The sequence below is a fragment of the Oncorhynchus masou genome, chromosome 16, assembly GCF_036934945.1.
Source record: "Oncorhynchus masou masou isolate Uvic2021 chromosome 16, UVic_Omas_1.1, whole genome shotgun sequence".
NCBI lineage: Eukaryota > Metazoa > Chordata > Actinopteri > Salmoniformes > Salmonidae > Oncorhynchus > Oncorhynchus masou.
Window position 1 is genome coordinate 14622792 of NC_088227.1, and position 17352 is coordinate 14640143.

A 17352-nucleotide genomic window follows, 5' to 3' on the forward strand; every position below is an offset into this window, starting at 1 on the left:
AACAACCTGATTGGTGGACGTGAACTGCATGCCCCACATTATTTGCATAAATGGCAAAGGGGGACTCCCTTGCTTTGCCAGCACTGATCTCTTCCTCTAGACAAAAATTGTGGGAATGTTTCCTATTCGCTCCAGGGCAGATTTGCATATAGAGGGTGGACTACACGGCTCTGACACAGATAGGAGCCGGGGTCAGGTTTAACTGTTCAACTTGACTGTAAATGGCACCTGTGCTGTATGTTTTAACTTGTTTTCATTGCTTGAAGTCTGGAGAATTTAGTAATTGACTTGTTTTTGCATTATTCCTTCACAGACACATTGCAGGTAAGTTCGTTGCTTGACTGGAGGACAAAGTTCACGTCCTTGGAATATACGTAATGTTTGGTCTGACTGGTTTTCGCTATGTATTATAGTGACTCTGTATAGCCAAAGGACAGTTCTGTAGTCATAAGGGCTTTCCGTCGATCTGCTACATATCATAGCTTTCTTTTCTTTCTTTTTTTTTACCCGTAAAAGAGTTTGTTTCACCTGTGAATGCAGTTTTTCTAAAAAAGTGTTGCCAGGAATGTCATGTCATTCTGCTATCCACAGAGCTCAGCTTTCATTCCTGTTAAACCACATTTGTTTCTGTTTCCTTTTACAAACAAATCTATCCCTCGTCCCGAGAGAAGAATGGACTCTTTCACAGGTACGCCATTGTCAAATACAGCACACACTACCACACCTATCGAAAAGGAAAGTTAACCTTACGCTAAACTCACTCTTACATATCACTTAATTTTTCCCCCTTCTTTACTTCTCCTAAATGGCTTAAGCTGAATAACATTGTCTGTTGTTGTTGTTGTTGTCAGATTCCCGTCGTCACAGAAGTATTCCGGTGGAGACAGATGAGTCAATGACATCATCAACGCTGAACCTAGCATTGCCCTTGGACTGTGGGCAGTGCTCAGAACACAGAAAGAGGCCAAAGGAAGAGGCCTGGTTTGCCCCTGAGGTGACCGTCAACGACGTAGGCCAGGTGGAATACCCCAAGGACTCCTGGAGAACCTCTACGGAAGACTCTCTGGTTAACCTTCGACCCCAGTTCAGAACCCCCTCCCTGCATCAGAAAGACTTGTTCCCACACACCCCTGACCCTGTCGACCTCAAGTTACAATCCTACAGAGAGAGGGCTCAGTGGACTGAGGATTTCTCTTTCTCTGGGATTCTCCGGCGGGGAGCAGAGGGCTTCCCTGGTCCTCCCAGCTGGCCTCTACCTCAGGACTGTAACCTTGAAGGGGCAGAACACTTGGAGTCCCCTCTTTCTCTCAGGTCTGACTTAAATAACATCCACTGTGTCCCTCCGAGATACACACCACACACGCCTCCTCGATGTAAGTAACGTGCTGTATATGACAACTGTATTCATATAATTAAATAGAAAAGATTAAGATAAATTCATCCAAATGATACTGGAGCTGGGTCATTCCGCGAATAGAGTGCCTTTTGTCGTCAGATTCCCGTCGTCACAAAAATATTCCGGTGGAGACAGATGAGTCAGAATGACATGACCCTTTGATATTTTAAGTGGAAATTATGTACTATTATTGAATTTTAAAGCATTTTAAACCACATGGACATTTTTATAAATAATATGAATAGAGATTTGCTAAAGTGCCAAAAAAATGTCAACGCATGTTATATTTATTGAACTGCCCTTCAATATAAACCACATGGACATTTTTAAATATCAGATTTTTTTTATTTGAATATAGACTTGCCGAAATGCCAAAAATCTGAATTTTGAAAAGTCTGACATTTTCTGACTTGTAGGAAGATTTGAACCCACTTAACCCCAAACGTTTGCCATGTTGTCACCATCATTGTAAAGCTCTGGTTATTTTGTTGCTTTGATAAAGTCATTTCTGAAGATTATTATTTAGTTCATGTGATTTCTCCCTCGTTTTAAGGTCAACCCTGTTATGGGAAATGAACTCTCATTTTAATATGTTGAAACTATTTCTTGTTGAACATTGAACATTGAACATCTAATAGTCAAATCGGTGTGAAGGCAGATGAGCCGGTTCTACTCTTTTCGGCCATTGGTGTTTTTGTGGATAAAAACTATGAGTGTCAAGCATAACACGACAACCCCTGTTACCCATATATAGATCGGCTATAAATGTTTTAACGTTTATTGTATATAAATCTTTTTTTTTTTAGCTCGCACTCTATTGCCTGTTGAAAACAACATGCTTCCATTCCTTCTGTCACAATGGGAGTTATGGCTGATATAAGATAAAATTGTCACAGTCAACCCTGTTACTTTAATTAGCACCTTTCTTCATTTGAATTCTTGAAATGGGAAAGCATGTTTTTACGAAGGGGAACATTATGAGCTCTTTATGACAGCAAATAAAAATGAGGTGAAATAAAACTTTTTTTTATTTTTTTAGAGTTACCCCATCCAAAAGGCACTATTTTTTTGTGGAAAGACCAAGCTATATAACATTTTCTGGGAAGTAGGTGATGCTTTTGTTTAGGTTGTTGTTTATATTGCTGTCTGAAATATAGCCTGGGTGATCCACATTCTATACTTCAGATAGGGATGATTTTAATTGGGAGCCCATCCAAGACAGGATGTTAAGAGCATGTCTTCTCACGTCCCTCTACAGGCCCTGATCAAGTGCACGGCAGGTGTCCGAGACTGTACACATGTCAGAAACCCGTAAATCAAACCTGTCCCCTCTATAATCGTCATCATTATAACCATCTTCACCCTACGGAACCTCAGCGGGAGCTTCAGCAAGACCCGCCATCCTGGTACACTAAATATCCCTATAACCTACTGGTCTAACATCAGATTATATCATTAGCCTCGAAATATCAAAACCAATTGGATTTCGCAAGTTCCTAGTGCTGCTTTGTTTACAGTTTAATAGGAAATGTTTGGTGGGGATCCAGTTTTAGCACTAATGTCTGCTGGTGGGCATTACAATATACATATAATTCCTGTTTTATGAGTGTTTGGAGCAGACACCCAAATCTTCTATACCGTTTCCCTCTCTAGGACTCCCACGGCTCAAAACAGACTATATGGACAAGGAGCTCTAAAAGCCCCCAGTCGGAATCTTCCTCAGTGTGTGGCCCCTCCCAGAGAGGTGATGTCTGAGGTCAGTGTGGTGCCCTCTTACCCAGTGACCCCCGGCCAACCAGGTGGGGGAGGAACAGCTACACAGGAACAGAGGAAGACCATCAGTTTACCTGAGGAGTGCAGTAAGTGCATATCATTCTCCATCCCTCAGCAAAAACTTTATCCTCCCCCAAATTATATTAAAGTTAAACAGTTAAAAGTTAAACAGTGGATTTTCTGTGAATCAGAATAATTGTGTCACCTTATGGCCTTGGCTTGTAAGAGCTCAATATTAAGACTTAAAACCAAGTCTAACATCCACTAAAATGCAAATAGTTGTTTGAGTGCAATTAACATTCATGTGGATGCCATGCTTGTCTGTTTGATTGCAGGGAATGTTTTTATTACGTATTCTGTGGACACAGCCAGTGAGATGTTTACCTTCGTGAAGTTTCTGATAGATCAGGGCTTTAAACCAGCTGTAAGTTTGCAAACTGTATTTTCCATGGTCTTTTATTCAGAAATGTCCCAATATTTTAAACACAATTTTTCATACATAATTCCTCTCTCTGGCAGATTGACATTTTTGATAATGCAGTCAGAAGAATGGACATCAACAAGTGGATGGACAACTATTTAAAGGATGTATGTCTAAGTGGTCAGCATTTTTAGAGCATAAAATTTAACTATTTAATGATGAAACTATACAGAAGCAAATGGGTAACACTTTATTTTAAGGGTCAGTAATAAACCATTTATGAATCATTACTCCCACATTTGTAAATGTAAATAAATTAATTCTTCACAAATCTCTATATATATATCCCATAAATATCCTGTGTTGTGTGCTTATTCTTTTACCAGGTACTGCTGGAATGTCTACCAATGGCTTGCCCATCTTTTTGTGAGAAATTACACTGGTCACTCAACGTATTTAGAAAGCATAATTAGTGCTCACTTTAGATTAGGGGCTGCAAAAAAAAAAACATGTTACTAATGATTAGCGAATGGTTTATAAATGTGGGAGTAATGATTAATACATGGTGAACACCCACTTTATAAATGCCCGATGAATAGTTTATTACAGACCCTGAAAGAGATATTGCCACAATCGCGAAGTACTTCCCCAGAGTCAGATAAACTTGTGGATACCATTTATATGTCTCTGTGTCCAAGTATGAAATAAGTTCGAGGTAGTTTCTCGAGCCAATGCTAACTGGCGTTAGCGGAACGAGCGCTGACGCTAGTTAGCATTGGCTCGAGCAACTACCTCGAACTTCCTTCATTGGCCTCATTGACAAAATCCTGAAGTATCCCTTTAAAACGAAGTCTTATCAAAAAACTGAACTGACTATGAGATGCTGCGTTGCAGAAGTCAGTGCTGATCATCGTGGCCATCAGTCCTAAGTACAAGGCAGACGTGGAGGGATACGGGGAGGATGAGCATGGTCTCCACACCAAGTACATTCACACTCAGGTAGGCCCTTATACATGCACGTGTAAGAATATATCAAATGAATGTGGGTAGCTACTGTCTTTATATATTATTATTATGGAGTATCAAGATTAGGACAGTGAGACAAAAAGGTTCTGGGCCTTGGCCACAGCCCCTCCTTGTCATGATGTAGCATAGGTATAAAACACTGCTGTGTAATACAAAGGGAAACATATACTGTACCACAGCCATGTATAGTTTATGTACAGTATTCATTTGATATGCAATGAAGACAATTCATAAAAGCACCAGGCGTTTATCTTTGAGCAACATTTTCCCATTTTAGATCCAGAATGAGTTCATCCAACAGCACTGCCTTAATTTCCGACTGGTGCCCGTATTATTTCCCACTGCTACCAAGGTGAGTGGATAGTGAGATGTTATCTCCATAGAGATAGGATTCTATAGTGTTGTGATATCCTGTTATATCCTCATGAGTCACTCACGCCGTGGTGTAATGTTACCTATCCCATTCCTGTCTTGTCCTCCAGAGACATGTCCCCGCTTGGCTCCAGAGTACTAGGATCTACCGCTGGCCCCAGGATACCCAAGACTTGGTTCTCCGTTTGCTAAGAGAGGAACGCTACATCGCCCCCTCTCTGGGGAAAGAGATGACCCTCTCTATTCGGCCCCTCTGAGAACTGCTAAACTGCAATAGACACGTTGTTTCTCAGGGAAGTAATTGACTTGGATGTTTATATGGCAAATGATGATTGCCTTTTTTTGTGCGCAACTGAAATTGTGTGTGGGCGGAGGCGTGTAATTTAGCACAATTCTCAAATAACCACAAGGTGGCAGTATTTACTTTTTCACGTTTCAAGTCCTAAAAATGTGCTTGCTTGACATGTTAGGAGTTAATAGTTACGCCTGACATTGTATGGTGACTGTTTTCCTAATATTATGTGATCTGAATATATATTTTAATGGAAAGTAATAATTGCCTGTTGACTGTGAGGTTGTTGAATTTACATGCCACACTTTTTTTTATATCGTAGCCTATACTACGTAGTTACTACTGTATTACCCAGAATAGCACTAAACAATGAGCAATTTAAAGGTCTCACACTTCTTTGGGTTATAGCAGATAAATAGAACAGGATGTAAAGGTGTTTTTAGGGGCCCCCTATTCATCCATGATTTAAGATCCACAGAGGGGCCACAGGAAGAATCTGTCACTAAAACATCAATCTTCTGCAACAGAGGGAGGGGCTGGGGTTCACACCTAACCTGCTCTTTTCACTTGTATTTTATCTGTGGTGGTTACATCATCCCTTGATTAGCCAAACAAAACTATTTTCTGTCAATAATGGCAATAATACTCCACTGTAAATAACAATAAAGTATTAAAATGGTTGGTACTGTATTTCTCTGTGTTATGAGACATATGTCTGCTATTCTCAAAAAACAGCCAGTTGTAAATATCACTATCAGCCTAATGCATTCATTAACCATGAGAGCTTAGTTTCCTGCACCCATAAATCAGTTGCTTGTATGATTGTTCCAATACTTGCACCACACTATACAAAGCCTTATCTGGCCAACCCAAAGCAACCACAGGGTTTGGGGAAGGGGGAGATGAGATACTCTCCTGCAGGTGGCTTGGTGTGTGAAACTGAGCCTGTCATCTTATCAGTGAGGTGAGTGATTGATTAACCTGGGCAAACGGGGCTGTGCCTCCAGATTAGAAGTGGAAATTCTCCAACCATCAACAAGGATACAATTCCCTTCACAAGAGAGCTGTGTTAACTGCTGTATGTGAATACTTACCCAGAAATATATAGTTTAATCAACTGTAGGCTATCCCGGATTGTGATGCATATGCCCAGCTCTCAGCAGAAAACTGCTATTAAACAGACTCACCTCATTTTCACCTGCGCTGATTGGTTTCCAGAGAAAGGGCCAAATCTCACTCAAGGTCAGAGCACACTCCCATTGACAGACGCTCCCACTCCATCCAGATGAAATGCTAACGGTACATTCTTCGTCATCAGGGACCCATTGAGTGTGGCTGTGTCCCCAGTCTGAGCCGAGTGTTCGGAGGGGTTTATGGGCCTTTCAGTGGACGAGAAAAGAGTGGGCTCTGCCCATCTACAACTACAGCCTGGTTTATTATGGAAATCTAGACAGAATTAAATTGACCAATGTGAAGCTTTAAAATTCTATGACAGGGCAGTAGAAAGAAAGTGCAAAAAAATAGGCCTATAATAATAAAACAGACTATATTTTTTATGCAGTTGTGGCAAATATTGTTGTGTGCCACAATATTGTGTGGACTGACTGAAAGATCTTGTGGAATTTAGAACTATGTCCATTCTATTATGTGTGTCTATCTTGTCTTGTGGTAAATAAACATTATTTAGAACTAAGGGGAACAGGATTTAGAAACAAAATTGCATTCATATGGATGTAGGAATTATAGGGCCAAAATGGGGTACATTTATCAAAATATGGTAATTGTACTGTATTGATGTACTGTCGTGTAGTGAGGAACTTCGAGAAGCGTTCAAATAAGGACATACTAGAAAGTGTGTTAGAGCCAATCACAGCATAGTGGACGTTAAAGTGATCCAATCATGCACGAGAGGAAAGGGTCTCGCCAGTGTCTTTTACGACTGCCCTTTTTGGTTACGCAGAATGTAAACATGCTTCGGGAACTTGTCTCGAGCATGTATAGTAGTAGTATGTGGAATTTTTGTTCTATAAAAATGTTATTGCGAAAGTCATTGCAATCGAAATCAGTTCATTTCAAGAGCATTTTGTAAACGTTCATCATTGGAAGGCGTCATTTCTATGTGTTTCGTGTTTTAAATAGTTTAGATCGGTGGAGTAGTATAATGAATTATTCGAGGACGTTAAGTCATTGAGGAGATTCGATTTTCTGGCCCGCGTTACCCCGGTGGATGGAGTTTGATTCGGGTCAAAAGTGATTGCATTGGTTTTGGAACGGTGCTTCCTCCCGTGCGTGAGCCAAGTGCCATTCAAAACTCATGGCGAAATTCTCTTAAAACCAAAGTGAGGTAGCCCGAGGTTGATTAACCACGTGGAGTAATGAGGAGTCTGTGTTATCACATGCTAAAGTGAATGTTTGTTTTTTAAAATAAAAACGCTTTATCTGCCGTCCCAGTAAAAAACAGTTTGAAAATTCAAACCTATATATATATATATATATATTTTTTTTTTTTAATAGACCTAGTATGTTTCTGGACGATGCGCCATGCTGACTTGTTAACAACATGACCGAGGGGCGCAGATTTACTGTTCTAATTGAGAAGGGCGTTCCTCCCTCGCCGCTTTTGCACGCTCACGTCACGTGCCATATATTGGTGCACAGCGGCTCCGGTTAATACAACTCCCTCATTATAAAACGAGTTGTTTGGATCCTGTTTGGATCCTAGATGCTGATTGGTTGATAGCAGGAAGCTACAGCGCCACAATCTCCTCATTCTCAGGGTAATGCCTATAAACCGCTCCATTAGATGTATCAATGCGCATCCACTGTAGCTCAGCCATTCAATATTCACAACATTTCCCAACCAAATAGGAAGATTTAAAAATGCAGAATACGGTTTTGCCTTTCATACCCCATGTCCCGCCTAAATATTTGTAAACCAATTGAAAACCTAACTTCCACTTGCGCGCTTGTAAACGGACCAATGCCAATCGTGAAATTTAGGTGGTTCTAACAGCACAATTTGGGACTGGATCTGGAGTCTTCTGACCCGTGTTGCTGCAGTGTCAGTAGCGAGCAGCTAACCAGTAGCGGCAGAGACTAGGGGAGGGTCTGCCGGGGGAGGAATGGTGTTGCTTTTGGGTTAGTGTTGTGATCATATTACAGAGGAGAGGAAACCTTGTCCGCAGTGCCACATTGGAAGCACACATTGAACCACTGCAAGAACAGCCACACTTGATTCTCTTCACAAAGCGTTTGTGTTTGCAAGTCAAATACGTGCAGGAAAATATTCTGTCTCCGCAGGAGAGTAACTCAACAATTGCCATTTTCCCCGGATGGATATGCCGTAGAAACACCCGGATTCGGCGAGTGGAGAGAAAGTGGTTTTGGTTTCGCTGGTTTAACTAGCTATGGCCGCTCGAACCAATGAAACGTCTCGTGGAAGCCCAGGATTGTGTTATTTTTGAAGGGACGGGTGGGCAGCTAGTTTCAGCACCGTACATTCAGAGAAGAGTGGACTATGTCAATAGTAACTGAATCACGGGGCACCTCCATTAGTTACGGTATGGTCCCCAGTAGCTGCAGCTCAGATTACTCTTCATAGTTTCTAGCCTGCAAAACTAGGTGGAATATGGGCAAGTCCGCGGGCTGCCTCGATAAACAAACAAACGAGACGTTGGTTTATTGCTAGGTCGTTTGTGTACACAACTGATTCCCTTCGTCGGTTGCTACATTGTTACAAAGACAATTTATTCTCATTCTGTTCCTAGATGTTGCCCCAGATCGTAATTTAGCTAGCGTAGTTGATTGAATCCAGCACAGCAGTCATGTTTGCTGTCCGCATCGTCACCGCTGACTACTACCTTGCAAGTCCCCTCAAAGACTTGGACGTCTGTTATAACGAATTCAGAGAAAGTGACGTGAAGAAAGTACCAGTGGTTCGAGTTTTCGGGGCAACACCAGCAGGTATGTTCATCTGGTTTTTAATATACGGTCATCCTCTGCTGCTTGGTACAGTACCGCCACGCGGTGCACGGATGTAACACATTTACAAAAGCAACCCAATTCAAAGTACAACAATACAGAAGCGGTCTTTTGAATGATGTTTAGTGAGGTGAGACATTGTAACAAACCATACACCAACTCGCCACTGTTTCCAGCATGCAAGCGAGGCTTCACGTAGTTGCTTTGTTTTCAGTCTCGTGTTCCATTCCAGGGCTGTGGACAAACAGACAGACAGACCTTCACCACACCTACACCATCAGCATTTGGCACATAACCCACTTTACAATACGTTCAATAAAATAAACGAAGTATCTTTTCTGTGCCCAACAACCTGAGGAATGGTGCCACAGCAAGTTGGAATCACAGCATGACAAAGTTTCTACAATGGAGGTGTGACTGTCTGTCTGATTTAACTGGTTTCCTGCAGCACTCACCGGAAAAGTGGTTGTAATTTCGAGCCAAATATGGAGGACGGACGCGCTTTGCCTTCTGGTATGGCTTATGTATTGGAATCGGACCACACAAGGAAATATGTTCATGTGTGGGTCAGGGTGTCAATCAAATGATGTCTGTTCGTCCCTCACATTTTCATGTGGTGTCCTCTGCATTGAAAAGAGGCAGCTCTAACAGCTTGCAACCCCCCCCCAAAAAAAAAAAAAACTGGTCCCCATTTATCATATCTACACCCAGACAATGTCCCTGCACCCCTCACTGACCCGTTTCATTACAACACTGTAGTGTAACAAGTGGATGTGGGTTGGGTTCATCGATGCCAATGTACACTTCCTTTGCCACTTCTTTTTGTGTTGTGTGGCATAATCTGTTGAATAATGTTAATGCTTTCTAACCTCCAGACGATTAGTCGACACGAGGTCACACTCCGAGAGGCGAGCACAGACCTCCGTCATTTTACACGCATTTCGTAGCTCTGTATTCTGTGAGAATGTGCTCGGCACATTGTTTTACCTCAAGGTATTGTGAGGCCAGGGCTTTCAACAACAACACAACAAGGCATCTGTTTTGGGATTAGCAGTGTGCATTGTTTTTACAGTAACTCGCCTGCAGCTCCACTGTGTTACTTGTGGCAAGCCTAAATCGGTGTTGGCTCAGTATTTCCAATGTGCAATTGCGTCACAATATGGAATGCTTTGACTAGAAACACAACTCCTTTATTTCTCCATTTTGAATAGCTTTGCTGAAGTGTATCTTTAACACTAGAAGAGCCTACAGAGTCATATTGACTAATTTACTTTTTTAATTGCTCTGCCATTTTTTTTGTTGTTGTCTTGACTCCCGTCCTTGACTTTTCCTAAGTAAGTCTATAACCATACGGTCGTTGTTAGAATCTTAATATCACGAACACTTGTTATAAGCAGTTTTAAGAGGACAAGTCATCACACCCCACCCCCCCCATCTGTCATTCACTGGCTGATGATGGCCCATCAAAACTTCACCTGAATTGTTTAATTAAATTTCACGTGCATATAATAGTCTAGCTTGGAATTTACACAGGAGGCAAGGAAATGAAATGCCAAAAAGTGACCTTTTTTATGTCTTTATAGGAGAGCAGATTCTGAACTTTTGAAATCCCCTAAAATATATTTTTCCTTATAGCATTACGGCAACACTCAAAGCGTAGTAATATTTTTCAACTCAGAATGTGCCATTCTGTTCTTCTGAAATGCATTTTCTATTATAAGCAGGTTACCACCATCAGTAGAACAGTAAACAATCATTTTGCATCCATACCTGTGGTATATTGCCTCGTATACCACGGTTTTCAGACAATCGGCATCCAAGGCTTTCTAGTGTTAAAAAGAATAGCCCGGAAATGGGTCACACAGACACCCACACGAAGGTAATACAGACATCAGTCTTGTATACATGCGTCGGGCTGAGATATAACACGTTGGGCATGTCTCTATTTCTCCCTACACGCCAATAAATAGGCTAGTCTACATTTATCTGTAATGCTTTCAAAGCTGTCATGTAACCTAAACACTGATCTCATTCTATGGGAGTTGCTGGACTAAAAAGTAAGTTGTGTGTTTTGCTCGGCTGTGTGTGTGTGTGTGTTTACATGCGTGGCCCTGTGTGACATGCACCTGGTGTTTCTCTAACCCCTCCCTGTCCTCTCCTGACACGGGCCATGTGCACAGAGCAGACACGAGAGACACACCATTCTGCCCTCTGTCACTCGACACCACACTTCCTGTTTTCACTTAGGCTGCTTGCTCTTCGTTGGCCAGCCCCTGAGGCCCAGTCCCGGCCCTAATAGAGCACGGTGTTCTAGTGGTGTGCTGCTGTCTGGTTGCACAGTACATGCTGTAATGCACTCCTCTATAGGCCTTCGCTACCTGTCTCTGTCCGTCAGGGACCCATGTGCATGACGGAACGCTGGAGACGCTGATGTCGTTCGTTTCATGGTTTCTGTTGCTTTTCCGCGCGCTCAATCGTTGCTCATTTAGGCCAAATGATAGTGCTTGGGCACAATATGCAGTGGTAATCAGTAATTCATTGCATATGTAAGAGGCCAGCAGCAGCCAGCTCCAACAGCACTGGCAGGCTTGATTGAAGTTTCCATGCATGGTAAATACAGAGTCTCTCTCACACAGCTGGGAGTTGCAGTTTGCTGCAGTCTTTGAGCTCTGGCAGCATTGATCCTGCTTGATGTCTAGCAAGGCTAGATTTACTAGATCCAGCAGGCATTCTCACTGCCTCGATGGCTGGGAGAGGCAGCCAGGAACTGTTTTTTTTTTTTTTTTTTTTTTTTTTTTTGCGTGTGTGTGTTTGTTTTGCTCGGCTGTGTGCGTGCGTGCGTGTGTGTGTGTGTGTGTGTGCAGGGGAGGGGAAACTTGCATGACCAATTGACCTGAATGAGGGGTCAAGCAGCGAACAGCGGCGAGGGATAAAACACGGGGCCTCCCTCCAGCCCTCTCTCCTCCTGGCCCCTGCCTCCTTCCTCCCCCTTTACCTCTCACCAGGGGAACTCTAATGCTGTCTAAAGGAATTCCTCCTGGAACCATTAACAGGATAATGGGGGATTCAAAGACTGGGCGTCTCATTAGTCAAAAGGTCATTTTTCTTTTGATTTGCTACCTCCTTTTTTTATTTTATTTTTTATTTTTTTGGACTCTAGCATTCTCAAGATGTAACCTAGGCCTGTGTTTCTTTTTAGGCTAGTTTAACATGGATACGGCTATCCACTTATTTCTCATGTTTTGTAGCCACATGGCTGGCTGTCTTTTGTGGGCCTAGTCCCTCAGTTGAATCCATTCCCTTCCAGGCTCATTCCAATTTCGACTAGTTTTGATGCCAAGGGAGGAATGCCTTGCTCTGTGAGAGAGGAGTTTGCTGTGAATGCAGAGAGCAGCATGAACTCTGGCCCCTGATAATCCTAAGGCTGTGATGTTATTGTCACAAGACACTGGGGCCCCGGGTCTTTTTAAAAGCCCTTCCGTTGGGGGGTTTCCAGTGAAGACACACACACACACACACACACACACACCCCTCTCAGCCTGTCCAGGTCTCATTAACCATGAACAAAAGCCTGTCGTTCTTTTGTTTGTCATGCATTCCATCTCTTTGGGCTTTCCCTCCCTAGTACGTCAAGGTGGTCCAATCAGTGCCCCTCTCATGAGTAATGGGAGACAGTAATGGCACCTCGTCGTGTCTTTGTGGCCGTGAAGAAGCAGCTCCATGCCATGCCGTGTCTCTGTCGTAGGGGCCTCACATCAAGCCAGGAATTCCAGGAGTGCTATCTGGTTTCAAAGAGTTCCGCAGGCACATGATGGACTTTGAAAGCTTAGAACCCCCCCCCTCCATGCAACGGGTGAAAATCAGTGAGGTTGTTTTTGTCCGTTGAATTCTTTAATACTACAGGTGGCCTCTATGGAGGATTTACAGTGCATTAAAGCTGAAGAATGGGCCCCACCCCTTTCTCTGGGTGATGATGACGATCACCTGCTGCTTCTAGCCTGTGGCTGAACGGTTACTGGGGGTGGTAGGTTTCTATCACAATGAACTTTCAATCTATAGCTGTACTGTAGCTAATGCCTTTACCGCATAGCTGAGTTAGCCCTATAGCCTCTCACATAAAGCAGAACGGAATAGTCTGTACTGTGGCCAAGGCGATATACCTTTTAGCCTTTACCCCATAGCTGAGCTGTAGACTACGTGCTTACTCTTAAAGACGCCAGCGTGCTTCAGTTCGGGGTGAGTGCTCGCATGCTCCCTCAGAAGACCGTCGCTTGGTAAATGAGAAAAAAGCGGCAACAGTACTTTTTGTCCATTTTTGAGACGCCAGTAACACACTTCCTCAAAATTGTCTGTCGTTAATTTTGATGTTTTTTTTCTGGGGAGATCTTAGTCGCGCAATTTTTGCATCTAGCTAAGAGGTTTGGTGCAGTGTTTCTCAATGAAAAAATGTGCATGAAAACGAGTCGTCTCTCATTGAATGACAACAAAGACTTTATTGAAGAATCCTTACTGTTGACCAATCACCGACGAAGGGGCGTAGACTTCGGCGACCGACTTCAAGAAAAAATGTTGTGCCCGAACAGCCGGGGAAAAAAAAAAACTTACCAAAGTTCAAAAACAAACAAAAAGGCCACAACTTCGTCATAATATATGCACAAACTCTTCTGAACTGTTTAAACTGGGAAGCATGCAGACACCTTAAATCTTTAACCTGTAGCTTAACTGTTCTAGGCCTACCTTGTTTAGTCTGGCCTGTAGCTGAACTGTTCGAGGCCTACCTTTTTTAGTCTGGCCTGTAGCTGAACTGTTCGAGGCCTACCTTTTTTAGTCTGGCCTGTAGCTGAACTGTGTGCCTTTTGTCTTGTATGAGGGGAGGTTTTTCCTGAGTGCTCTCTTTCCCTCGCTCTCTCCGATTGCTCTCTCGTCTCTCTTTCTCTCTCTACAGTACACATATGCCCTTGCTGCAGCGCCTGGGTGATTGATGGCTTTAATAGCTCCCTCCGGTTCTACGGTGGCATTTTGAATGCGTCGCCACCGCCGAGGGCAGAAATGTGGGGCTGCAGCACTAGTCATTGTCCCTGCCATCCTTTTCTGTCACCCAGGTGGAGTTAGGTGACACCCTGGTCCTTATACTGTAGTGGTGTACCCACCTAGTCCTAGGACTTCACCTTAGAAAGGTTTCAGTGAACAGAAAAGACAATCACAGCCTCACAGCAAAGCCTTTATTTCAGTTTGTCAATTGACTAATGACTTACAGGGGAACATTTACGCTCATCTTTGCCAGGTGATTTGTTTCAGCTGAATTAATGGCAGAATTTTGTGGATCTGGTAGAAGGAGAAGGAAATGTCTGCAGTGCCTGAGTGAGATGGAACCTTGGTGGGGTGGCCACGTTGATATTTTTTGGCGGGCCGCATATCTGTGTGATGGATGGTGGATTCATTAGCACAGGGGAATTGAATGTGACTACACAGCCACTGTAGCCTGGCCTCTGGGTTGCCTCGCCTCAAGGTGGGCTCGGCTGAATCTGAGACGGTGCTGCAGACAGGCGTGTGTGTGTGTGTGTGTGTGTATGTGTTCTGTCGGTCTTGATTGGTGATGGGCTTTCTAGTTGCGGTCTCCTCTTCCTCAGGCCTCCGGCCATGCCAAGGTCACTCCACCAGAGGGAGTCCAGGATCTCCCTGCCCCTTGGTCATTGGATGCTGCGATACAAATGGCAGCCTATTCCCTTTTTTTATAGTGCACCACTTTGGACCCGGGAACCTGTATACAGGGAATAGGGTGCCATTTTGAAAGCTGAAACCAGCCACCTCTCCTCTCTGGTACTGGCACCTGTCTGAGGAGCTCCACCTTACTACTGCAGGTGCCGCGCCATGTCTTGACGGTTCACCCAGCCTGAGTGTTTTCCTCTCCCACCTTCTGACAGGCCACTGCTGGATGGTTAATTGTCTGAGTGAGCAGCTCTCTTCTGCGCTGTTTGATTATTGCTGGGTCTAATCAATAGGAGACACGCTGTGTTAATAACACACACAGAGGTGGAGGTGGCCAGCCGCGTCTACCGCTCGCTGCTGGTAAATCCGTCTGCTGGCTGCAAATCCCACTGATTGACTGAGCCACAGACATACCTCCAGGCTGAGGGGAGGTTGACATGACAGACAGACAGACAGACACTCAGCCAGACGACAGACCAACCGAGCTCTCTCTACCACATCCGGGACCATAGCAGACATGGGACTCTGTCCTTAAACGCCTGCCCTAACCACATTATAGGCAGCACTAGGGGTGTGGGGGGATATCAGTGGGCTGTTGTTGCTCTCATCAGTAGGCCTCGTATGTGTATTCGGTCAGCTTTTTACTGCTGCCTGGCAGTGAGGTAATGCGATTAGTCCCTGAGTGAAGCTGGGCTGGATTACTTGCGTTGGTTGCTAGTGTCAGGCCAGGAAATGTCCCCCCGCCCTCCCCCCCTTTTTTAAATTCCCGGTACTTTATGAAATACGCCTGTGTTCTTCTCGTTTGATGTGGAGTGCTCAGTAACTGTGGGCTGTCTCCCTGCCAACGGTTGTGTTGGGATATTAAGTGGATTTGTGTTCTTTGAATGAGGGGAGTCCCTAAAAAGCAGGTACTGCCTGTGTGGTCCCACTCTGGTCCAGGGAACCCAGTGTTGGCACGTGGAGTTGGGTCACTTTGGTCCACTGATGAGTGTTTCCGACCCTTCCTCTCTTCTCTCGGCTCTTTGTCCCTACTTTAGAGAACTGAGGGAGAGGGGCCCTGCTCGGGCCATTCAAGGCTGTCTCTCTGTTCCCCAGGCCACTCACTGTTGTAGGAAAACTGTAGTGTTTCAGGCAGATTTATAAGATCTTATTTTAAAAGAATGGAATCATTTGGCAGAGAAAGAGCCTGAACTGGAATGCTTTGAACCTGTTATGCTGTGCCTTCAATCTGGATGTTGATAAAAACACACGCACACACACACACACACACACACACACACACACACGCGCGCATGGATTAAATTCTTTATCAGTAGGTCTTAGGTATCTGCCATTGGGGACGGAGAAGTAGGACTACAGCTGTCTGTTTTGAAGCTGTAGCTCCGACAGGAAAGCCCTGCTTTCTGAACACTCCATTCTACGCTCCCCTTCTTGTGAGGACCCGCATCTCAATTTGCTTGTGAAGACCAAACGGCATGTCTTGAGATCAATTTTTAATTCCACAGTTCCACTGTACACAGTGTGTATGAAAGCAGGCTTATTAAAGGGGGATGGGGAATTCTGGCTGGCTCTAAAAATAGCCGGGCTTGTTTTTTTTTATTTTTAAAGGCAACCGAGCTTGCTTCTTTCTGTTCTGTCAGTGCTGGAGGAGCACAGTGAAGGGGGGGCTACATGAAACACTGAGATTCTGGGTCGACCAGAACGTAGTCTTCTGTTGCTGCTGTCTTCATTTTAGAAGAGATTCATGCCTGCCCTCTTTGTAAAAGGCATCAGATTTTTTTCTTGAAGGGAAATGTCTAAACCTGTTCCCCATATCCCCTTTGTTCTCCTAGCTACCTTATTTTCCCTCACAGCACTATATCGGCTGCAATTTGGTTTGTGTGTGTGTGTGTGTGAGAGAGAGAGGGAGGAAGGGAGTCTCGCTCGTCTAATGCACCAATCACGCCTCCCCAACGCTGTGTGATGTGTGGCACAGAGACATGCCGTGAATATCAAATTTCGATGTGCTGAAAATGGGCACGCAGACCTGTTAAGGGAAAATGTCCTGTTGTCTCGCTGTGTTTTTATCTTGATCAGGGCGTTTGGACACCGGCAGACACTGGAGCGTAAAAACAACGTTGGTGACAACTCCGATTTGGATGTTGATGGCTGTTGTCGTGGTACCTTGCTCTCTCTCTCTCCCTCCCCTTCCTTTAATTCTCTCTTATCTACCTGTCTCTCGCTGTCTCTCTCCCCCTCTTTCTCTCTCCTCACGCTCTTTTTTTCTCTCTCTCTCTCGTTCGCTGTCTTTTTCCTCTCCTCTTTTTCTCCTCTCCTCTCTTTTTCATCTCCTCTCTTTTTCCTCTCCTCTCTTTTTCCTCTCCTCTTTTCCCTCTTTTTCCT

General features: G+C 44.0%; 2 protein-coding genes across 4 annotated transcripts in view; both read left to right on the forward strand.

The window, feature by feature from the left end:
• Window positions 1-42: 42 nt before the first annotated feature.
• traf3ip2a (TRAF3 interacting protein 2a) lies at window positions 43-5961 on the forward strand. Its single transcript, XM_064990816.1, has 10 exons — window positions 43-324; window positions 672-688; window positions 852-1373; window positions 2655-2802; window positions 3050-3255; window positions 3505-3593; window positions 3689-3757; window positions 4485-4589; window positions 4894-4968; window positions 5099-5961. Exons 2-10 carry the CDS (start codon window positions 673-675, stop codon window positions 5243-5245), a joined length of 1377 nt encoding a protein of 458 aa, XP_064846888.1. The 5' UTR covers window positions 43-324; window position 672; the 3' UTR covers window positions 5246-5961.
• A 2374-nt stretch (window positions 5962-8335) lies between these two features.
• rev3l (REV3 like, DNA directed polymerase zeta catalytic subunit) overlaps window positions 8336-17352 on the forward strand; it is a 47156-nt gene continuing 38139 nt past the window's right edge. For 2 of the 3 annotated variants that reach the window (XM_064990817.1, XM_064990819.1), the window contains exon 1: window positions 8336-9243. In XM_064990817.1, the coding sequence (XP_064846889.1) occupies window positions 9105-9243 (139 nt within the window). In that variant the 5' untranslated portion in view covers window positions 8336-9104. Of the gene's footprint in view, window positions 9244-9686; window positions 9775-17352 lie in introns of those variants that run through there. The other variant, XM_064990820.1, reaches the window with a different exon arrangement.

Excerpts from the sequence above, each read along its gene's own strand:
- traf3ip2a (XM_064990816.1), top strand. Across the intron at positions 3,758-4,484 it reads TGGACAACTATTTAAAGGAT|AAGTCAGTGCTGATCATCGT; the intron begins GTATGTCTAAGT and ends GCTGCGTTGCAG. Across the intron at positions 4,969-5,098 it reads TATTTCCCACTGCTACCAAG|AGACATGTCCCCGCTTGGCT; the intron begins GTGAGTGGATAG and ends CTTGTCCTCCAG.